Raw genomic sequence first — 22,697 nt, 5'->3', positions numbered from 1 at the left:
CGCTGCGCTGTCAGTGCGCTTCTCCATGTTTGTGATTGGTCGAATGCTCCAGATACCACCCCTCTCATGTGAACGCGCACCTAACTAGATAGGACACGGCTGGCTTGAGCGATCCACTTGATAACCAGCGTCGTAGGACAGTTTAGCGAGAGCGCGTATGTTTTGGATTAAGCCAACCGGCTAACTCAAACATATCCAGGTTAGGTTGAACCGGCTTCGTAGCACACGCCTCTGATATTAACCTCTGTGTGTGTGTGTGTGTGTGTGTGTGTGTGTGTGTGTGTGTGTGTGTGTGTGTGTGTGTGTGTGTGTGTGTGTGTGTGTGTGTGTGTGTGTGTGTGTGTGTGTGTGTGTGTGTGTGTGTGTGTGTGTGTGTGTGTGTGTGTGTGTGTGTGTGTGTGTGTGTGTGTGTGTGTGTGTGTGTGTGTGTGTGTGTGTGTGTGTGTGTGTGTGTGTGTGTGTGTGTGTGTGTGCAGTACGGGGCAGGTGACTGGCCTCCAGAGGGGTCCCACCACAGAGAAGTGGGAGTATGACAGCCAGGGACGAATCATTTCCCGAGTGTTCGCTGACGGGAAGATTTGGAGCTACACCTACTTGGATAAGGTAAACGCCGCACACACATAACTGCACTGTAACACAGAGGTATAAGTCACATGCACATACACATCACTAACTAAAGTACAAACAATATACAACTCAAATCCTTTTGTTCGACAGACTTTTACCCCACTGGATGTGTGCATGTGTTATTGTTGCATCACCACGGTGTGAGCATGGTGCAGATCGAGACAACAAGTATTTTGAGCTACTTGCTGATTCCAACACACATTTCTGTTGCTTATAAAGCAGGGTTGTTAGGGAGAAAATCGGTGCTTGTGTACAATCACCTGAATCTAAGAAGCATGTCTGAGCTTCCAATGAGCCCTTCATGTTTAGCATGGAGCCGTCCTCTTAGCAGAGTCCTCATGTAGCTGTCTACTATAGCTCAGAGCAGACACACCAAACTGCCTCCACAGAGAGCCTTTCACAGTGATGTCACCTATAGGCCACCATAGTTTCACACTAAAGCCCGACCTGAGTCCTGTTGCGTCCGCAGTACGTCATGGTGAGGGTCCTCTGAGAGAGTCAAACACTTGATTTGAAGTCTTGGTTCTTTTTCTTTCACAGTGACAGTTCTAAAAAGATTGCAGGGCCCTATTCAGTAATAACTAAAACAGGAGCAACTGACAAAGGGAAGAGGCCTGAAATAAAGACAGATGGAAAAGAGAGAAGCAGACAGAACACAGGAAGAAGAAACCGATCGTTCCCTCCTGCAGAATAACTGAGCCATATTCTGTTACTGCATGTGTCGCTCTGCACACTCTCGCCTTCTCGTGTACTTGTTTTTCATGTGCTTCCTTCCTCCATCACTCACTTTCTGTCCTTGCTGGAAATACTCACTGTGAGTCACTTTGGAGAACAGCGCCAAAAAGCACAATTCATCATGGCCAACATCATAACTGCAATGTGGAGGCAAACCTACTATAATGTATGATGAGCACATGAGGGGGAACGCATGCTCATGTGCTCCCCGATACTACTGTCGTAGTGCGGTCACGTACTACTCGATGTCTTTGTTGTCTCAAGAAAGAACGGGTATAACAGACAACACAGAGGTAAAGACATACAGTAAGGCCAACTCAACAAGTGTGTCCTCTTTGTGTTGGAAGAAGTACTCAGATCCTTGAAATATTAGGGTCTTAAAATAAGTGCACTCGTCATGCAGAATGGATCTTCTCACAGTTCTATTATTATTATTATGGTTATTATTTCATCCGATTTGTATACATGTAGGAGCATGAAGTAAAAGTAGTCGTTGTGCAGATTGGTCCATTTCAGAATAATATGAGTCCAACTCCGGGGACTTCGGGCCGGGGACTTTGGGTCGGGGACTTCGGGTCGGGGACTTCCGGCCGGGGACTTCGGGCGGCAGTATACGCCGTGAAGTGGTTTGCGGCCTGCCAGTAAACCCAAAGCAGAAGAAGAAGGACTGACGTCAGCGGCTTCATTTGCCTAATCCTCCCTCAGGGACTTATTCTGGTGTGAACGTGATCTGTACTTAGTGCCATGGGGGAACTAAGTGCTGGGAACTAAGTGCTGGCACTAAGTACGGCAAAGTACTTGGTGTGAAAGCGGCTATAGATCATGAAAGTGTTCTCAAAGCTGGTGAAGGTGCAGCTAGTCTGAAGTACTTTGTAGACTGCAGGTAGCTGGTGGATTTACTCCAGGTGGAACTACAGTCTGATTCAACACTTGGTTATATTTCACATCATTCATCCAGATCTGTGAAGTAACTACAGGTATTAAATACATGTAGTGGAGGAAAGTACACCATGTACCTCTGAACTGTAGTGGAGTAGAAGTACAAAGTAGCAACAATATTTAAATACTCAAGTAAGTACAGTCCAAATCTAAATCTACTTACTGTAATTACTTTACTCCACTGAACCTATGTTTGTACTTATTTATACACTTTTTTATATCTGTAATTGTATCATAGCAGTATCAACGTATCCCTTCTTAGTTATGACAATTGTAATTAGAATAAATCATTCAACCTAAACTAAATTAAATATTTATAATGGGATTTATTTATGTGTCATCTGATGTTGTTGGACCGTCAGTCAGATAACCAGAGTAGAAATATAAAGATATATGTTGCATCATCGCTGTGTTGAGTGTAGACTTTGAAACAAGTTGTTCAAATGCTCAGTGTTACTTCCCCCAGAGGCAGGGGAGGAGATGTTAGACTCAAAGTCAATTTAAGTTGTTTATTTGTATTTGACTACTTTCTACCTGTGTCTACGTCACCTGGGAAGACCGGTTCATCCATGGAGTGTGAATGTAATCAAAGGAGTTTGAAGGAGAAAAGGGAAATATAAGTGAAGAAACAGGCGGACGTAGAGAGCTCCGTGTGGGCGCACCGGCCCGACGCACACCATCGGGCAGAAAGGAGCAGATTGGAGATTAGATCTGCATCCTTCTCGCGCTTCAGAACTATTGTCGACCACTCACAGGGCAGGAGGGTCCTGCTGGGGTGGCTTTGCATTTTGTTTTGGACACACTGGAGAAAATGGATGTTACTTAATACTAGAAAATAGTCCAGTTGTGTTCATGCTGCAGTTATGCATGCTACTGTAAGCCTCAGGCCGAGGCCAGAGAGCTCAGAAGTCAGCCAAGGGACAAATGAAGGAGCAGCGCTGTGGGTCGTTCTAGAGGTCCAGCAAACATTCTGTGTCATGTTGAGTGTGCTGCCAAGTCTGCTCATCATAGGGAATGCTTGCCTTTTTTTCTGGAGGTTGGCTGAAAATGTACGGCCTCTTTTCAAAATCATTCCATAACTGTCCTTGCTGTCTTGTGCTTTTGACTTTGCTGTGCAGTAACATCTCCACCTGTGGTCCAGTTCTACAAACTGCACACACGCACAACCACCCGGACCCCACTCTGGCAGACAGAGCAACACAGGAATGCAATACAGTTGATAATTATGATTAATAACATCTATTATCTATTTGCTACCAGCTGCAGCATGCATCAACACGTGTCCCAGTGCTGATGCCCTTGTAACAGCCAGCAGATGGCTCAGTCAGACTAACTTGCCTTCACCTTTCACCTTTTATATACAAGGTGAAAACAATGGTCTTTGGTCCAAAGGCTCTACCGATCGAGAACCAAAGAAACAAACTTGCCTTCCAGAGAAGAATGGCGATATTGGGTGATTTTGCAAAAGCCCTTCGTATGATATAAATCATATATATTTATTTTGTAAAAGCCCAGTGCCCAATTATCCCATCAGTAGAGTTTTAAAACACTGGGCTGAAGAAACACATACATGAAGATACAATGTGATATTATCCCCGCTGGCAGAATGAGGGTTGTGGGGAGCGTCGGCAGTGTTGGCAGGAGGGAGTCAGCTGATTCATTGTGTGTATGTGTAATGAGCGGGTGTTGATATGATAAAGCATGAATGAAGTAGTTGACGCCAGCATTTCATCTGTCCTCTGCCCAACCGAATGTAATGCTTCATTTCAGATTAGCTGAGAGACCCCTGAAGGGTTAAAGGCATCGCTAAACAAAAGGGCCGACCTTAACACACATTGGCATCTTCTTCTGCAGAGGAAAGCCCCAGTGAGGCAGGTGCAGGGCTGCTATAGACAGGGCCGGGAGGGTGCTTTTAGTTCATCCGTTACAATAACGAGTACAAGAATGGAATCAGGAACCTAATCTGAGTATCAAAGTAATGTAAGCTGATTACTTTCTGTTACTTTTGGACTACCTCAATATGAATGTGCAATGCAAATAAAAACAATAACATAAATAACAATAAGATGTGTTTTCCTTAAAGGTGGGGTGGGTAAGTTTGAGAAACCGGCTCGAGATACACTTTTTGTTATATTCCATGGAATGCTCTTAACATCCTGATAGCAATGAATATCTGAAGTGCTTTGACAGAAAATCCATAACAACATGTCATCTGTGGAAGCCGTGGCGCTGTAAAAAGCACGACCAATCATCTGAGCCGGCTAAAGTAACTGGATGGCCTGCCTGCCTGTCAGCCTTCCTCTGTGCACAAACTTATCTCGTGCCCTCATTGATCATGTGCGCGTTCCTGTGTGTTGGAGGAGGGGCTCTGTGAGGAAGTCTGAAGGAAGGGACAGATGTTTTTCGGCTGCGTACTTTCAAATTCGAGCGCACTCGAGATGGTTTCTCCATTCTTACCTACCTACCTAACGCTAGCTGGGTAAATATGACGCTCTTTGTATCAAAACAAAACTTACCTTCTTATATATCGACTTTGTCCACTTCAATCAACTTTGGCCCAATGGCATTGTGGGGATTTTAAGGACGCGAAGTCTACCCATGTGCAGCCTCGAAATTTCCCCCAAACCAAGGACGCGGCCTCGGTGGAACTCCAAGTATGCTGGACATTGGAACGGTCCTACTGCGCCACTTGATGACGTAGCATCCTTGAAATATTGGCTTGGAAGCCAGTATCCTCGAGATTGAGAAACAGCCAGTATGTCTGGTCAGACATCAATCTGTTCCACGTAACGCGCCCCCTAGAGGCCTGGAGCATTGTGTGTTTTTGACTTTGCAGCGTTTTTCTGTTGTGTTTGTTCTCGGGGTTTGTGTGTTGTATTTAGTTTGCATCATTTCTGTAAATGCAGCGTTTTTTTTAAATTTGTTTTCAGGATTTTCTTGTTTTTCATTACATTATTTGCAGCTGTTTCCTGCTTATGTATGCGTTTTTGCCCGTTGTTCCGCGTTTGCACCTGCCTGCCGGCCACCGTATGTTTCATATAGAAAATGTAGTGAGAGTTTACGAATGCTGTTTTTAAACTTAATGTTCACATGATGAAAGCATAATATAAACCATAAAGAAAATGTATTCAGGACATCCCATAATATATCTATCTTTATTTCTAAATGTATTCTAACACTGTAATACTGCTGGTAATCTCTACTTTTTGGAATGTAACAGTAATCTGATTACTTGTTTTTTAAATGTAATAGTAATCGACTTCAGATACCCTTTTTTGTATCCTGATTAAGTAATATCGTTACATGTAATACTTTACTCCCCAAGCCTGGCTATGGATGGATCTGGATGTTCTAGAACACACACATGCACAGCTCACATGCACATGCACATGCTCAGCTAGCTGCTGTTAGCTAGCTGCTAATGTCCCCTCAGAGATGCAATCAAAACACTACTTGAAATGCAAAGCAGCTGTCTCACTCTCATGCAGGTGGGATTTTGCAAAAGGTCCAGTGGGGCACACAACCCCGGCAGATGGCACAGACATATCAAGATATTCCTCTAATAGAAGCTGTAAAAAGATGTACTACCAAATAGTGTATTTATGGTGTGGACTGGTGTGGACGGCCCAGTGTCTGTGCAGGTGACACCCTTTCAAAACGTTCTGTGGATATGTGTCACAGGTGTAAGTTGTCTCATTGTGCTCTTCTCTCTGTGTCGGGCTGCTCTGACGTTGTGTCTCTCTCTCTCTCTGACAGTCCATGGTGTTGCTGCTGCACAGCCAGCACCAGTACATCTTTGACTTTGACTCCGGGGACCGTCTGTCCGCGGTCACCATGCCCAGCGTGGCTCGTCACACCATGCAGACCCTCCGATCCATAGGGTACTACAGGAACATCTACAACCCCCCAGAGAGCAACGCCTCTGTGACGGTGGACTACTCTGAAGATGGACAGGTGTGTGTGATCAAATCTGCAATATTTTAAAATCCTATCATTTTTTGACTTCATCTTTTATATTTCATTACTTCTGCTGATGGCTGGTGGCTATGAGGTTTTCCTGTGATGAGTATTATATGTTATGGAACTAAAACTGAAGTGCTGTTCCCTCTCTCTCCAGCTCCTCCGAATTTCCCATCTAGGCACGGGCCGCCGTATACTGTACAAATATCGCAGACAGGTACGTGCTTTCCGTGCTTTTTCCCTTTACTAAAAAATGGAACGTATTTGTATGATGACCCATGCATAGGTCATCAAAATAAAACATTCTCAACAACGTAAACAACAACTATTTATTATTTGAGTTTTTGTTCAGCTAATGTTCTTGAACAGTGCAATAAATAAAGAGGAAATGGAAAGCATGATCTATTTTTGCATCATCACTGTGTTTCGTGTGAAAGTGGTGTCAGGGGGAGGGCGGTGCTGAGGCACTGGGCCTGAGCAGCTGCACAGCTTCAGTCCACCACTCAGGTTGAAGTTGATGGCACTCATTGAAGTGAACTGAGAGTGGCAGATATCCTCCAATGTCCATTATTGTAAACACATCCTGCTGTGTTTCCTGTGTCCTCAGAACAAGCTGGCAGAGATCCTCTATGACTCCACTCGGGTCAGCTTCACGTATGACGAGACAGCTGGTGTTCTTAAGACCGTCAACCTGCAGAGCGAAGGCTTCATCTGCTCCATCAGGTACCGGCAGATCGGCCCTCTGGTCGACCGGCAAATCTTCCGCTTCAGCGAGGACGGCATGGTGAACGCTCGCTTCGACTACACGTACGACAACAGCTTCAGAGTGACCAGCATGCAGGCTGTGATCAACGAGACGCCGCTGCCCATCGACCTGTACCAGTTTGATGATATATCTGGGAAGGTGGAGCAGTTTGGGAAGTTTGGAGTCATCTATTATGATATCAATCAGGTAAGACTGGAGTGCCTGCAATGAGTTAAATGGCCTTACATTTCTCCTTTAGGAATCAAATGTTGTCTATACATCCTGATAAGGCGGGTCAGTTGTTAAGAGGTGATGCTTTGATGATTAATGATTGATTAGACATGTGGGATGGGCATTGGCCTGCGGGGGAAACTCATCATGTGACTGTTTCAGCTTCCTCTCCTTCCTTGAGAGCAACTCATTGGTGGAGATCATCCGAACATCACATCCTTTTTTATATTACAAATGTTATGACATAATGATGTATTTGACAGCATTATGTTATTCAAATGACACGTTAAATGCATCCCTCAGGAACAGTGACCAATACATGTACATATCAAGTGTATTCATATTGTTTACGATGCAAACAAGATCTGTTAGAGAACGCAATAAATCACAATAAGAATAAGCACAAGTTAATGTTTGTTTTGGAATACAAACATGAGAAGAGAAGTAGACGGAGAGTAATGTGCACTTTCATTCAATTGGATACAATCAAATATATTCAGTTGAAATGTTTATTTTATTGCACCTGCTTGTAATTAGGAGCAGGATGTCTCCCAGGTAGTGGAGGTGTTTAGATATCAGGTTTACTCTCTATACTTACTACCACAGATAACAAATACATCTCCTACTCACTGAGAGTTATCAAATGAATGTTGAATAACCTTGTAATGAAATGACAGGAGTGAGTCTACCTCATGAACAGCTTGAATTCAATAAGTACATCTGGTTGTCAGTCTTCTCCAAAGCAGGAGAGGAACATCTCCCTGAACGGAGCTTGTTTGGCTGTACCTGTCTGCTCCGTCAGCTTCCTGTCAGCGTGGGAACTGAACACTTCTGTCTTCCTGCTCCTCAGATCATCTCCACAGCAGTGATGACATACACCAAACACTTCGACCAGCACGGCCGCATCAAGGAGATCCAGTATGAGATCTTCAGGTCTCTGATGTACTGGATCACCATTCAGTACGACAACATGGGCCGAGTCACCAAGCGGGAGATCAAGATTGGACCATTTGCCAACACAACCAAATATGGATACGAGTATGACGTTGATGGACAGCTACAGACGGTCTCCCTCAACGAGAAGATGATGTGGAGGTAGGATCAGACGATTAAACTGAAATAGAAGATATCATTTGAAGATGCCAAATGTAATAATATAATTGTCTGACCTTCCAGATATAATTATGACCTGAATGGGAACCTGCATTTGCTGAACCCGGGCAACAGTGGTCGTCTGACCCCGCTACGCTACGACCTGAGGGACAGAATCACCCGTCTGGGGGATGTTCAGTACCGGATGGATGAAGACGGCTTCCTGAGGCAGAGAGGAGCTGAGATATTTGAATACAACTCCAAAGGTCAGATTCATTGTTCGGTGGTCCAACACAGCAGCATAAAGGCCCAGTCAAACCAGAACCTGACAGCCAAGTTCAACCAAAGATAGCTGAGGGGAGGAGAAACAGACAGAAATAAGCAGCCAATGACAGGCTTACCAAAGGCATAGTCTAAAGATGTGTGTCAGACTGCTAGCATGCTAACTGAGTCAGTGGAAAGACTTGGGAGCTTGGTCGGTAAAAAGACCACCATTTCTCAGTTTATTCTTCTCTTAAAACATTCGCTCTCTGTGGAGCAGTTTATTCTCGGATGGATTGTAGTCTGTCATTTTGTGCTTTCTAAAGTCTAAAAACTTGACAGAAAGTCCCACTTGACTTTACTTGGCATGTGATTTGGTAATTACAATTCAATTACTACACATATCTGCATCATTTCTTGTTGAATGATATCATCAAAGAGCCTTAACCCTAGTTCTTTTAGTTGTTGTTTTTTTGGGGGGGGGGGTTATTCAACATTTAAAGGTCCCATGTCTTGGCCATTTCCACTGATAATAATTCCATTGTTGAGGTCTACTAGAATAGATTTATACTGTGCAATTTTCCAAACTCACATTGGTGTCTCACAGCATCTCTGTAAAGTCTGTGTATTCACTCTCTGTCCTAAACGGCTTGTTGGAGCTCCTGCCCCCCCTCCCTGTGAGCCCAGTGTGCTCCGATTGGTCAGCTCGGCCACTCTGTTCTGATTAGTCAACCACCAGAGAGGCTCCGCCCATGTCTAACACAGTGTTTTTTTGGCTCTGAGCGGTTCAAACGGGATCGAAAGATACGTTTTCTCTCCATTGACTTCAATACATCATTTTTCCGAAATAAGGTACCATGGACCGGAAGTAGATGGGCGTGACTTCGCCACTCTATCGAAGTCAATGGAGAGACAAAACGTATCTTTCGATCCCGTTTGAATTGTGCCATGAATTACACATATGATATTTGTCAATCTTAACAAATTATTTCCATGTCAAAAAAGTCACAGTTTGTCGTAAAACTGTTGAAATATGTAGTATGTTTCAACAGAAACATCTAAGCATCTTTTTGTACCATCTGTCATTCAGGGCTCCTAGTTCGTGTGTACAGTAAAGCGGCCAGCTGGACCATCCAGTACCGGTATGATGGTCTTGGTCGGCGAGTGGCGTCCAGAAACAGTCTGGGCCAACACCTTCAGTTCTTCTACGCTGACCTGAACTACCCCACCAGGATCACCCACGTCTACAACCACTCCAGCTCCGAGATCACATCCTTTTACTACGATCTGCAGGTAGCTTCTCAAAACACATCCGGAAAATGCGGATATGATACGAAACACACTGAGTTGGCACAAAAGTATAGTGACATGTTGTGATGTCTAACTTTACTCATTAAGACTAGAGTAATGTACTAACCTCATAGGTAAATCAATTGAGGATAGTGTACAAGAGTTGTCTAACAATGAGGAAAGTGTTTGCACACAAGAGCATACAATTATAATTTGTTGTGTGTATATGTATAATACGTTATGTATTGCTGCACAGGGCCATGTGTTTGCCATGGAGATCAGCAGTGGAGAGGAGTTCTACATTGCCTGTGATAACACTGGGACCCCGCTGGCTGTCTTCAGCAGCAATGGACTATTGCTTAAACAGGTACCTTTTTTCCTTGCAATTAATGAGGTGTCCTGAGCTTACATTGTGTGTCTGTTCGAATGCAATGTGTGCAATGGTTGGTCTCCATAGCACGTGCTGAATGTGTGTTTGTGTGTAGGTGCAGTACACGGCGTATGGGGAGGTGTACTTTGATTCCAACCCAGACTTTGTGCTGGTGATCGGTTTCCACGGAGGTCTGTATGATCCTCTCACACGGCTGCTGCACTTCGGAGACAGAGACTACGACATCCCTGCTGGAAGGTGCGCACTCACTTCTCTCCACACATGCACAGTTCTCCTCCAGCAGGATGCTCTGCAGCTTTGTTATCTTCACCTCTGACCAGAGTGTTTTTTCTGAAGGTGGACCACTCCTGACATCAGCACATGGACACGTGTTGGTAAAGACCCCCAGCCCTTCAACCTCTACATGTTCAGAGGCAACAACCCCATCAGCAAGATTCACCAGGTCAAAGAGTATGTCACAGGTAACCAGAACACATGGATTTTACAGCACACAAATACCAAAGAGGAAGATGGAACTGTTTTCTATCAGAAGAGGTCGAGCTATCCTGCCCCTTACATTCAAGCTGGCTAGTACTAGACTTAACATACATACAACAACTTAACTAACATATTTGTATTGAGCTAGCTGATTTTAAATCATAAAGGAATCCCAACAGTAATCTGGTTTTGCTCTGACGTTGAGTGGATGTCGCTAGAACACATGTAATAGAACTATATGTGTTGTATTTGATCAGCCTCAAGTGGGGGTTTATGATTGATTTCAAATCAATTCTATCAAACAGAATAGTGATGCAAACTAATGATCAATCAGGTCTCCCTGTTTCTCTCCACCATAGTTTGGTAGTAATAGGTGAAGATTGGTAGTAGTGCTTTGTGTATTCACTCTAAGAAAGAACAATGTTCTTAAAGTGAACAGTATGGTGCCACAAAGGAAAAGTAACCTTACTCTGGAGATCTGAACTGATCAAGTACTTCAGTTGGGTCAGATCTTTTTGGAATTGTATTAATTTGAGGCTGCGAAATGACAGATTATGGTAACATGCTGCAACAAGGATTTAAAAAAAGGAACACCAGTGGTTGGTCAAAATTGCAAGGAGGTATAATAAAAATAATAAGCAGGCATCTTTATTATCACGGTTTGTTTACATGCCTTTGATTGTTCACATCACTTTCTTCTCTTGTAGATGTCAATATCTGGTTGGTTACGTTTGGATTCCATCTCCACAACGCAATCCCAGGGTACCCCATTCCTAAATTTGACCTGACGCAGCCGTCACTGGAGATGAAGAAGAGCCAGCTGTGGGACGACCTGCCTGTGAGTATGAGTCCTGTGAAGGAGTCTCAGTCCCTTCTGTGTGACGAGTGACGGCAGAACATATACATGAATATTTATATACACATGTTTGGTCAGGATAGGGAGACACAAAGGAGGCTGGAAAAGAACAGGAAAACACAAACTGACTGACAGCATTATTTAATGAACTCGACTAATTAGTCCAGTGTGGGCCTTTGGGGAAATCAGAAGCTACACATGCGGTACACACACAGACACTTTACACACTGTGTGTTTGCACGAATCCTTTTGAGATCAAACAGTTATTTTATCCTCATATATATAGTCCCCTTATTTTGTGAGTCTGTTCATTTCTCACCTTGTCAACTGTATCTGTACCTATATCCTATATCTGTCTTATTTCCGTGAGCAAATGCACTAGTTATACAGCAACTGATCACTATCAATAGATGCAGCCAGACATCACATTCACCCCCCTGACTCGGGGAGGGAGAACTAGACAGTATTACAAATACTGTATATCACATGATGTAACATACACCTGCAGAGAACCTGATCACACTCTTAGTTGTCTTTAGTTATATAGCTAGAGAATACGCAGCACCTCGGTTCTCTCCTCAGTGTATCACTGCTCCTGACTGGACATCAAGCTGTGATCAGGGCACAAGAAACCAAATGATATGGACTACTTTAACCACGATAACGTACGCCTATCGTCATGTTGTCAGAGCTGCTGACCTCCCCTAGATGAATAACATGAAGACAAGCTGCACATGCAGCCTCAATGCAAGAAAGCTTGCTTTAGGATGTACTTGGTCAGAAGTAAATGAACTGCATTTGTGTAATGCTTTTCCAGTCTGTATGGCCAGTCAAAGTCAGCCGTTACCCAGCACCTGCTCAGGGAGGCTAACCCCACACACACACACACACACACACACACACACACACACACACACACACACACACACACACACACACACACACACACACACTCACACACACTCACACACCGTTGGCCATGCCATTTGGAGCAACTTGGGATTAGGTATCTTGCCCAAGGAGACATCGACATGTTGACTGCAGAGGCTGGGATCGAACCCCCAGCCTTGTCCATGATGTCGTAAATAGCAAGCAGTAAATAAAGTATGAAGAATATCTCTTTTTCCCGTCTGCAGTCCATCTCGGGGGTCCAGCAGGAGGTGACCCGTCAGTCTCAGGCCTTCCTGTCCTTTGAGCGGATGCCAGAAATCCAGCTGAGTCGGCGGCACTCAGACCACACCAAACCCTGGCTGTGGTTCGCCACCGTCAGGTCTCTGATCGGCAGGGGAGTGATGCTCGCTTTGATCCAAGGCCGCGTGGTGACCAACGCCCTCAACATTGCCAATGAGGACTGCATCAAGGTGGCTGCAGTCTTAAACAACGCCTTCTACCTTGAAGACCTGCACTACACCGTGGAGGGCCGGGACACACACTACTTCATCAAGACCAGCCTGCCGGAGAACGACCTCAGCGCGCTGCGGCTCACCTCAGGCAGGAAGTCGCTGGAGAACGGTGTGAATGTCACGGTGTCGCAGTCCACCACGGTGATGAACGGGAGGACGCGGCGCTTTGCTGACGTGGAGCTGCAGTACGGCTCTCTGGCGCTCCACGTGCGCTACGGCACCACGCTGGACGAGGAGAAGGCTCGGATCCTGGAGCAGGCCCGGCAGAGGGCGCTGTCGAGCGCCTGGGCCCGCGAGCAGCAGCGGGTCAGAGACGGAGAGGAGGGGGTCCGGCTGTGGACGGAGGGAGAGAAACGGCAGCTGCTGAGCAGCGGGAAGGTTTTAGGGTTCGACGGATACTACGTGTTGTCCATAGAGCAGTACCCTGAGCTAGCTGACAGTGCTAACAACATGCAGTTCCTACGGCAGAGTGAGATAGGGAGGAGGTAACACGGCTCGTCTCATCTCTACCCCACTATGACTGTCAGACTAACACAAAGTGAAAAGAAAGGATTTATAGTGAAGATCATTATGGAACATGGTGAAACTACAGATGTGATGGTTTAAAACTGTCGTCATGAGGCTGCAGGAAAGTTCAGTCTTTTGCCTTTTCTCTCTTTCCTTTTCTTTCTAAATTGTCTTTCTATCTGTCGCCCTGTTGTCTGCCTTTAAACAGCCTGCACGCATGCCCCTCCCCCTCTCTCTGGTAGGCGGCACTAACCTGATTCATATAATCGTGTGCGTCTAGCTGTGAACCTGTGGGATGTAGAGACTTGTTTAATTAGCCAACGGAGCATTTCCACAGCCGTCACAGCTAGGTGAGCTCTAAGCATTTAGACAGGTGTAACTGTCCGCAGAACAATGTGCTCGCTCGCAGATGTTGCAGGCTTCTCATCTGTGAGCCGTGTCTCCAGGATCTCTTGTCCCATGGCTGAAGGAGCTGGAACTGCTGTTGAACTGATGTGGACTCTCTAAGACAGACAGGCACACAAAAAAAGACTACAATTTGTACGAAGGAGAAAAAAAGACTTATTTTCTGTTTGGATTTGTGTTTTGTTTTTATATATTAACTTGCATTTGCTTCAGACAAAAAGGGGATTCAAAAATGAAACAAAAAATGTTTACATACTATTACCTATACCACTATTACTACTCTTATTACACCACCATCACAGCCACCACTGGAATGGACCATGATCTGAACTGAACAAAACTTTAAGTTGTGTTTTTGTTTCCTCCTTATGTATTATCTGTTGTCCGTTTGAACCACCCCTTCTCATCCCCTGTCCTCTTACAAAGTCTATACAAATGTACAGTTTCAGACTACAATCAGCAGCGGCCTATGAGGAAACAGGGCCAGCTCGGCTGTTTCTGATTGGTTGTGGACCCTCAGTCGGGGTCCTTCACTTCTGCAGAATGGGACTCAGCCTCATAATGCATCGACCTTGTGCTTTTATCGGTCAAAGGTAGTAGTAATGCTTGCAATAGAAACATGTTGTCATGGCTTTGGGGGAGGGTTGCTGTGGGTAGGAACTAAGTGTTGCTTCTCTCCTCGTTGTTGCTGGTTTCTCCTTAAAGGGACAGTGCATTGCCATCAGTGACTTTAACGAGTAACAGTGATAGATCAAAAATCGATGTGGATGTTTTCTCATTGATCGTGGGTCTCTGCTCTTATCTGGAGTTTTCTTTGTGTGTATGTGTGTTTACCAGGTTGGATGGCATCTTTAATCATTTTAAAGGAAAGAACAGGAACTTCACACAGCGTTAACGTCATATGCCACCAATCTTTTTTCAAAGACAAGTTGACGATGTTTTTTATTTTCAAGCTTGAGAAATTCCACTTATCCGTGCATCAATATTAGTCTCAGAGAAAGTAATTTATGTACAGTGTTTCTACGGTAAAGAATAAAATTCCTTGAAACTACAATATGTTTTTTAATGCGTTCTCTTTCCATTCACTTATCATTTTAAAGGTTCCATGCCGCTGTGTGCTATAATAATATATACTTATGAAAACACCAATGCAATTCCTTATTTTCATAAAGTCTTGTAACACTTGTCATGAGCATTGCTGGGTATCATCGTGTGAATTGAGTTCATCTCACTGGAGAAACTGTTAACGTTTTCTTTTCACATGTTTGATGTTTACACGGGGTCAGCAGGCCCACCAACGAGATGCTTCCACTCAGGACTACTCTCCCCCCCAGGTAAAGTACGTAAAAAACATATTCATGTATCAGAACTATTCATTTCTCCCAAAACATGAATCATCACAGCCCTAAAGTATATGTTGTTACCCTTCAGATGGGGCTCGACCTCAGGTTGGACACCACTGACCTGAACTTCCTAACTGTGTTGTATACAGTCAACAGTGTTAGTAATCTACAATGTTATAATAAGTGAAATATTAGTGCTTAATATTTTAACATTTGATATGTTAGGCACACTCACTCAAGATGTTGAATTCTGACCTTTATTTTTATATTTCTACAAAGTGCAATTGGTGTTTTTATTCTAGTGAAGATCTGAATACTTATTCTTTCTCTATGACCCACATGTAATGTAATCTCCTTTGAAACCTGAGTCCTGTTGTGAAATGAATAAGTTCCAAGAGGGAGACATTGCTCATTTAATCGTTTTTAGATTCTTGTTCTTCCTCTTTCATCTCAATCAGCTGACTGAGAGCGTTCCCCTCATTCACTCTTAAATAATATACTAAAATATATTAGCATGACCTACACGCAAATCATCTTTCAAAACATAAAACCAAAAGGGATGTGCAAATACTTTATAAAAATGTTTCTTAATACATTTGCTGTATGGGAAATAATACACATTTCTGCTCATGAACAGTCACATTTGATTGTATAAACTCACTCTCCCCTGATCCAAATGTCTTTGGACTGTGGGGGCTGGATCCACCACAGGACAAAGACACACGCGCCAAAACTGTGGAATGAAAAATTGTGATGGACTCTCTTTATAAGGCAATTCGATTAGACACCATCGTGATGCATCAATTTCAAGTCAATATTAAATGTAGTACCTGACTTGAACCGAATTCCTTTATTATCATTGGACAGGCACAACAACATTTAAAAAGCGATCCTATCAGTGCACATCTATATATGCAATAACAAGCAAAACATTTTGAATAATATATCTATACACTTATATACGCACAAACAGTGAAAACAGACAGGTATTGAAATGTCAGAGTTGATCACTTCGTAAATAATGAAATAAATAAATGCAGGAATAAATATGTGATGATGAAAATGTGCAGGGCAGTTGCAATGTGTCCGTAGAGCTAGTTTACATTACGTTCTCTTATGCTCTCGGGTAAAAACTGTTCTTGTGCCTGAACAGTTTTTACCCGAGAGCAAGAGACTCGTGATGATGCTATAAAAGCACATTGGGCGCCTGATGACAGGATGACATAAAAGCTCACACGTATTAGTGAAGACTTCTGATAGAGCGGTGCAGTGAGGACATATTTTCCGAGGCCAACCCTGGACCTCTCCCTGGTTCCCTCCGTGAAATGGGATGTTTCCGTTGTATTTTGGATTATTGCAGAAAATAAGATCTGTGGCAAACATGCATTTTACATACTTACCTATTGTTCCACATAGTAACACCACTTTTATAAAAGTGAAAGCGTAAAAGCAATCTCCAGAAGTAAAAAGCTAATGTTAAGCTACAAAGGAACATCACGGACACGTCACGGCAACAGCGCAAAGCGAAAGACGGCTACGTGTTGACCTTTAGTCGTCTCATTCAGACACTTGTTAGCAGAGCCGGCCCGACCCATTAAGCGACATAACACTAAGGGCCCCCTAGCAAATAAAATAAAAAGATAAAAATCTCAGTACACCGTCGCCGTGATAAGTATGTTTAATTAATTTAGTTAATATGCCTAGATTGCCTACTCTCAAAGTCATGTATTATTTTATTGAGTCAATCATATAATACATTCACCGTGCTTTACCTGAACCTCATCATGACACTAGAGAGGACGGCAGGATTGTAATTTCCCGCGTTCAGTGAATGCAACAGAGGCAAGACACCAGACCAACCAGAGCGTTGAATGGAAATAAACATCTGTCTTATTGGCTGACGGGTACCTATCCTGTGAGGGTTAGTGAGGTGACAATGTTTAAAATAAACTGTCAGTCGGACTCAGAGTTTTTGAAGATGGACAAAAGAAAACATTTTCTTAAAAAACATGAAAATTCATGGTGGCTCACACAACAACCCCAGAGCCACCACTTGAGCCAGGTGAACAAGGTATGTAAATGTCAGTAAACTTCCAAGATATGCGAACATGTAAGCAAAGCATAAATTACAGCTACATTGACGTTACTTTGAATCGCGGGGGTAAGCTAAACCGTTAAAGTTAAAGTGTTTCATAGTTAGCTAAGCATCAACCTAGCACTGAACTATATGGATGTTATGTGACAGTATTTCTGAGAAAAAGTGAGCTGAAATGGTGGCATGTCACTGCTTTACGTGTCGACAGCATGTTTGAACGTATTTGCAGCAGTAAATGTGGCTGTTTGGCCACTGACGTTGCCATAACAACACCTGAATTGAAATGTGCAACCTCTTTTTGTGACAGATTTTTACATGAAATTATAATTCTTCTGAATGATATTTGACAGCTAGTTTCTATGTGAACATTATGAGATGGACAGCCAGAGAGAATAAATGAAAAACAGTTGTGAAATACTATATGACAAAACAAGAGTTTAAATTTGTAAAATATATGTGTTTACAGTTCTGTTTTATATGGGTGTTGAGAGATGTATCCATAAATCTCTTAATGTTGCTCTCAACGTGCACCAAATTGATGCTTTTAACTTCAATATTTAAAAAAAAAATCTTCCCGGGGGAGCATGCCCTAGGGGAGCTAGGGGACCCCCCTAGCGGAGATGAGGACCCCCCCTAGAGGGTATTAGGTCCACGATGTTTACATGCTTATTTATACAATATGTGTGCTTATGCTAGCATCATAAGACAAAAGTTGGTTCCGTGTTGTGTGTAGTGAGAATGCGGGGCCCCCAAGCCAAAGCTCGCTTAGGGCCCCCAAAAGTCTAGGGCCGGGCCTGCTTGTTAGCGATGTATTTTAATGGTGTAGATTAACAAAATGCTAAAACCTCAGAATGTTGTGCTAACTACAGACCTGCAGGCATCTTACTAAAAACACGATGAAAAAACAATGACTTTGAGAGGGGAGAGCCCAGAAGAGGTCAAATGAGAACTCATTTGTGGGTTTAAGACTCATTCCTGCACCACTCAGATCAGCTGATCACCGACTGATTCTTCCAGGGATATCCAGCAGCCAGCAGCTAACCATCAGTGTCTGTGGTTATATTTCAGGCACAGAGGAAACTGCTGCTCTTAAGCCACAGTCCTCTTCATTTGCATTTGAAATGTTTCTGACTGAATTTTTATAATATCTGGAGGCAGAAGTCATTTAAGAAGTTGAGCTCTCATGCAGCACAAATGGCGAGGAGACTTTTCAACTCTGCTCTTTCTTTTCTTTTGTCTTTTGTCTGCTCTCTGGCGCCTGCTGGAGCTTTTTTACAGCACTGTTTCAGGATGAGAGAGCAGGGCAGAGCTGTCTCTCTTCCAGCAGTGGCCTGGTCTCAGCTCCATCACACTGACTGCTCATTTAGGTTGTGTCAACAAGGATTTGCTTCCATTCAGCCTCTGACTCACATTGGATCAGTAATGCAGAGCTCTGCTCCCTCCATCCCTCTCCTTCATGGTTTTTTAGACTGCATTGAGTTCAGCAGTAGCCTGGGGGTAGAGCAGGGGCAGCCGGGGGATGCAGAGGAAGTAGGGATGAATATCGTGAGAGATGAAACAGGGACTGTAGATAGTGTGGTGAGTGTGAGAGGAACAAATGTGGAACCAGGTAAACGGGTGGGAGATGATGTAGCGGGACAGGTGAGGACCGGGGCTGTGGGACAGGTGGAGGCTGTTGGCACACAGCAGGAGCTGCCGTCTGGCTCTGGGAGGCAAACAGAGCTTCAACAGGCTGCAGACATTAATGAGGTGACAGAGATGGACACAGACGGTGAGGGGGATTCTGACTGTGTTTCAGTTGCAGATAGTCTCTCTCAGAACGCAGAGATATATTCTTTGGAAGAGATTAATGTCTTTTTCGATGAGTCTTTTTGGCAAATCAGTAGAAGTGAGAGAGTTTTTCCCTGACACTAACAAGTTTCGTGAGCACTCTTCAGAAAGTTTTAGGGTTAGACCTGCTGGATGAAAAGAAACGCTATCGTTTCAGGAAGCATGTAACTGCTATGAAAAAGGTACGAAAGGAAGCAAAAGAGGGAGGACACTGAAAAGGTCTAAATAATTTCAACACGATCATGCAACACTGGGGTTGCGTTCCGATAATCCAAAAATCAGCTCCTAAATCCCAACCCTATCTCCTATTCCTTGACCTCTGAGTGAAACGTCACAGGGTTAAGGGATAGTGGATAGGAGAATTCAAAAGTACTTAGGTGAAGAGACTGCGGTACTTTAGAGCAGTGGTTCCCAAACTTGTTGTGCCCAAGGCACACCAAAGGACAAGTAAAAATCTCAAGGCACACCTATTGTGCAAAATAGCCCTTATAACACGTGTTATCACTCATATCATGTAAAATATCTGTAAATTTGCATAATTATTTACTAATGCCAAATAAAATGTGACAAAGACAACTATATTACTCATGAAATATGTATTAACGAAATATTTCAGAAATTAATTTGAAACGTTATCAAATTAGGCTTCATCAAAGCAGCAACACACTCATTTAAACCAGACAGGTCACAACATTAAAAATGAGACAAAGGAAATTCAGCACAGAGAACTGTCAATGCAAGGAAGCTGCATTGTCCATGGTCCTGAACTACAAATTATAAATGTAACATTTCAGCAGAGATGGGGTCGTTACTAAAAAAAAGTAATATATTACATATTACTTTTTTAAAAAGTAATATATTACACTACTTCGTTACTCTCTACATAAAGTAACGAGTTACTTTACTCGTTACTTTACTCGCAGGGCCGGCCCGCCCCTCCCTGCAGGCAGATCACGCAGACTGCTAAAGTTTCAAATGTTCTCTTTAGTTCAGTTTCCATTGACTGATCCAGATCCTGAATGTTTTCCTATCTGACTGTGGCTGTTCTCTGTCTCCTGCTATCTGTATATTTTGCGCAGTCTATCTCTGCTCACTCTGTTGCGTCGGCGTGTTCTCCTGCGTGTTGGCCATGTGTTGCACTGGAACCAGACACCGCAAAGACTTCAGCCGAGCACGTACGAACTGCGCATGCGTGAGTGGCAATAACTCTCCTTACCAGCAGGCGGCGGTAGTGTGTATTCGTCATTCAAAACAGGCAACAACCGGAAGACAGAGAAGAAGAACAGACTGTGATATAAACAAACAACAAATAGCTGTGCGGTCGCTCCACCTTAGCATGTGTTCTTTGCAGGTGCTTTTTGAGGTTTGACGTGGTGTTTCCAGCAGTGGATAACAGCTTCTGGCCTGGACACAGTTTGCACCTCACCGTCACATTCCTCTCTATTCTTCGAATGAACTCAAAATAATTACGTACATATAAACCTACAAAGTACTGATATAGTCAATTAAAAAATAATTATTTTTGTGTAGTTGTATATTGCAATAATAAGGTATGGTTGTCACAAAATCCCACGGCACACCCGGACTTGCCTCACGGCACACCGTTTGGGAACCACTGCTTTAGAGAATCGACTGCACTTTCACTATCCGACGTGTTCATGATGCGCCAGCGGACGTCCTGAATGTGCGTCTGCTGCTGTGGGGAAACCATGGAAACCACAGTTTTCTATACAGCGGACTACAACATGGATGTTCAATAAGAACGAGGGACTACTGTGAACTCATCTAGAGACTCTGCACCGTGCTCTGATGCTGCTGCTTTGCTTTATGAACGTGGACAACAGAGAAACAGATTCTTCATGACCAAAGTTGGAATTGAAATAAAAAAGGAAAGTGACACTTATGCTCGTCACCCTCTCCCTCCGGTCCACATTAATACAAATGATCCCAATACGTATGATTGTATGAACTATGAAAAGATCTTAAAATAAATATAAATGTCCATCCATCCATCCATCCATCTTCTCCCGCTTATCCGTGGTCGGGTCGCGGGGTAGCAGTTCCAGCAGAGAGCCCCAAACTTTCTTTTCCCTGGCGACATCAACCAGCTCTGACTGGGGGATCCCAAGGCGCTCCCAGGCCAGCGAAGAGATATAATCCCTCCACCTGGTCCTAGGTCTACCCCTTGGTCTCTTCCCAGCTGGACGTGCCTGGAACACCTCCCTAGGGAGGCGCCCAGGTGGCATCCTAACTAGGTGCCCGAACCACCTCAACTGGCTCCTTTCGACACGAAGGAGGAGCGGCTCAACTCCGAGTCCCTCCCTGATGACCGAACTTCTCACCTTATCTCTAAGGGAGACACCAGCCACCCGGCGGAGGAAACCCATCTCGGCTGCTTGTATCCGCGATCTCGTTCTTTCGGTCATGACCCATCCTTCATGACCATAGGTGAGGGTAGGAACGAAAATGGCCCGGTAGACAGAGAGCTTTGCCTTCTGGCTCAGCTCCCTTTTCGTCACAACAGTGCGGTAAAGCGACTGCAGTACCGCTCCCGCTGCTCCGATTCTCCGGCCCATCTCACGCTCCATTGTTCCCTCACTCGAGAACAAGACCCCGAGATACTTGAACTCCTTCACTTGGGGTAAGGACTCATTCCCTACTTGGAGTGGACAGTCCATCGGTTTCCTGCTGAGAACCATGGCCTCAGATTTGGAGGTGCTGATCCTCATCCCAGCCGCTTCACACTCGGTTGCGAACCGATCCAGTGAGTGCTTAAGGTCGCAGACCGATGAAGCCATTAGAACCACATCATCTGCAAAAAGCAGTGGTGCAATCCTTAGTCCACCGAACTGCAGACCCCCCCCCCCCACGACTACGCCTCGAAATCCGATCCATGTATATTACAAACAGGATTGGTGACAAAGCGCAGCCCTGGCGGAGGCCAACCCTCACCGGAAATGGGTCCGACTTACTGCCGAGGACCCGGACACAGCTCTCGCTTTGGGAGTACAGAGAATGGATGGCCCTGAGTAGAGACCCCCTCACCCCATACTCCCGCAGCACCTCCCACAGTAACTCCCTGGGAACTCCGTCATACGCCTTCTCCAAGTCTACAAAACACATGTAGACCAGATAAGTGTACTCCCAGGCCCCCTCCAGGATCCTTGCGAGAGTAAAAAGCTGATCCGTCGTACCACGACCAGGACGGAATCCACATTGTTCCTCCTCAATCTGAGGTTCGACAATCGGCCTGACCCTCCTTTCGAGTACCTTGGAGTAAACTTTCCCGGGGAGGCTGAGTAGTGTGATGCCTCTGTAATTGGCACACACCCTCTGATCCCCCTTTTTAAAAAGGGGAACCACCTCCCCGGTCTGCCACTCCTTCGGTACTGTTTCCGACTTCCACGCAACGTTGATGAGACGTGTCAACCATGACAGTCCCTCAACACCCAGAGCCTTCAGCGGCTTCGGCAATAGAGGCTTTGAACACCGACCACTCTGGTTCAATGT

General features: G+C 44.4%; 1 protein-coding gene across 4 annotated transcripts in view; it reads left to right on the top strand.

Annotated features, from left to right (window-relative positions):
- The window catches only part of tenm3 (teneurin transmembrane protein 3), a 235,705-nt gene extending 220,732 nt beyond the window's left edge, over positions 1-14,973 (top strand). For all 4 annotated transcript variants that reach the window (XM_071202940.1, XM_071202922.1, XM_071202915.1 and 1 more), the window contains 12 exons: positions 477-603; positions 6,058-6,255; positions 6,419-6,478; positions 6,869-7,213; positions 8,088-8,332; positions 8,414-8,595; positions 9,681-9,883; positions 10,137-10,247; positions 10,366-10,508; positions 10,608-10,732; positions 11,456-11,586; positions 12,741-14,973. In XM_071202940.1, the coding sequence (XP_071059041.1) occupies positions 477-603; positions 6,058-6,255; positions 6,419-6,478; positions 6,869-7,213; positions 8,088-8,332; positions 8,414-8,595; positions 9,681-9,883; positions 10,137-10,247; positions 10,366-10,508; positions 10,608-10,732; positions 11,456-11,586; positions 12,741-13,496 (2,626 nt within the window). In that variant the 3' untranslated portion in view covers positions 13,497-14,973. The remainder of the gene's footprint in view (positions 1-476; positions 604-6,057; positions 6,256-6,418; positions 6,479-6,868; positions 7,214-8,087; positions 8,333-8,413; positions 8,596-9,680; positions 9,884-10,136; positions 10,248-10,365; positions 10,509-10,607; positions 10,733-11,455; positions 11,587-12,740) is intronic.
- The last annotated feature ends 7,724 nt before the right edge of the window (positions 14,974-22,697 follow it).

Source organism: Pseudochaenichthys georgianus, chromosome 1, assembly GCF_902827115.2.
Source record: "Pseudochaenichthys georgianus chromosome 1, fPseGeo1.2, whole genome shotgun sequence".
NCBI classification, from domain to species: domain Eukaryota; kingdom Metazoa; phylum Chordata; class Actinopteri; order Perciformes; family Channichthyidae; genus Pseudochaenichthys; species Pseudochaenichthys georgianus.
Note: the sequence above shows the minus strand (reverse complement) of the source record. Positions and strands in the feature narration are given on the sequence as shown.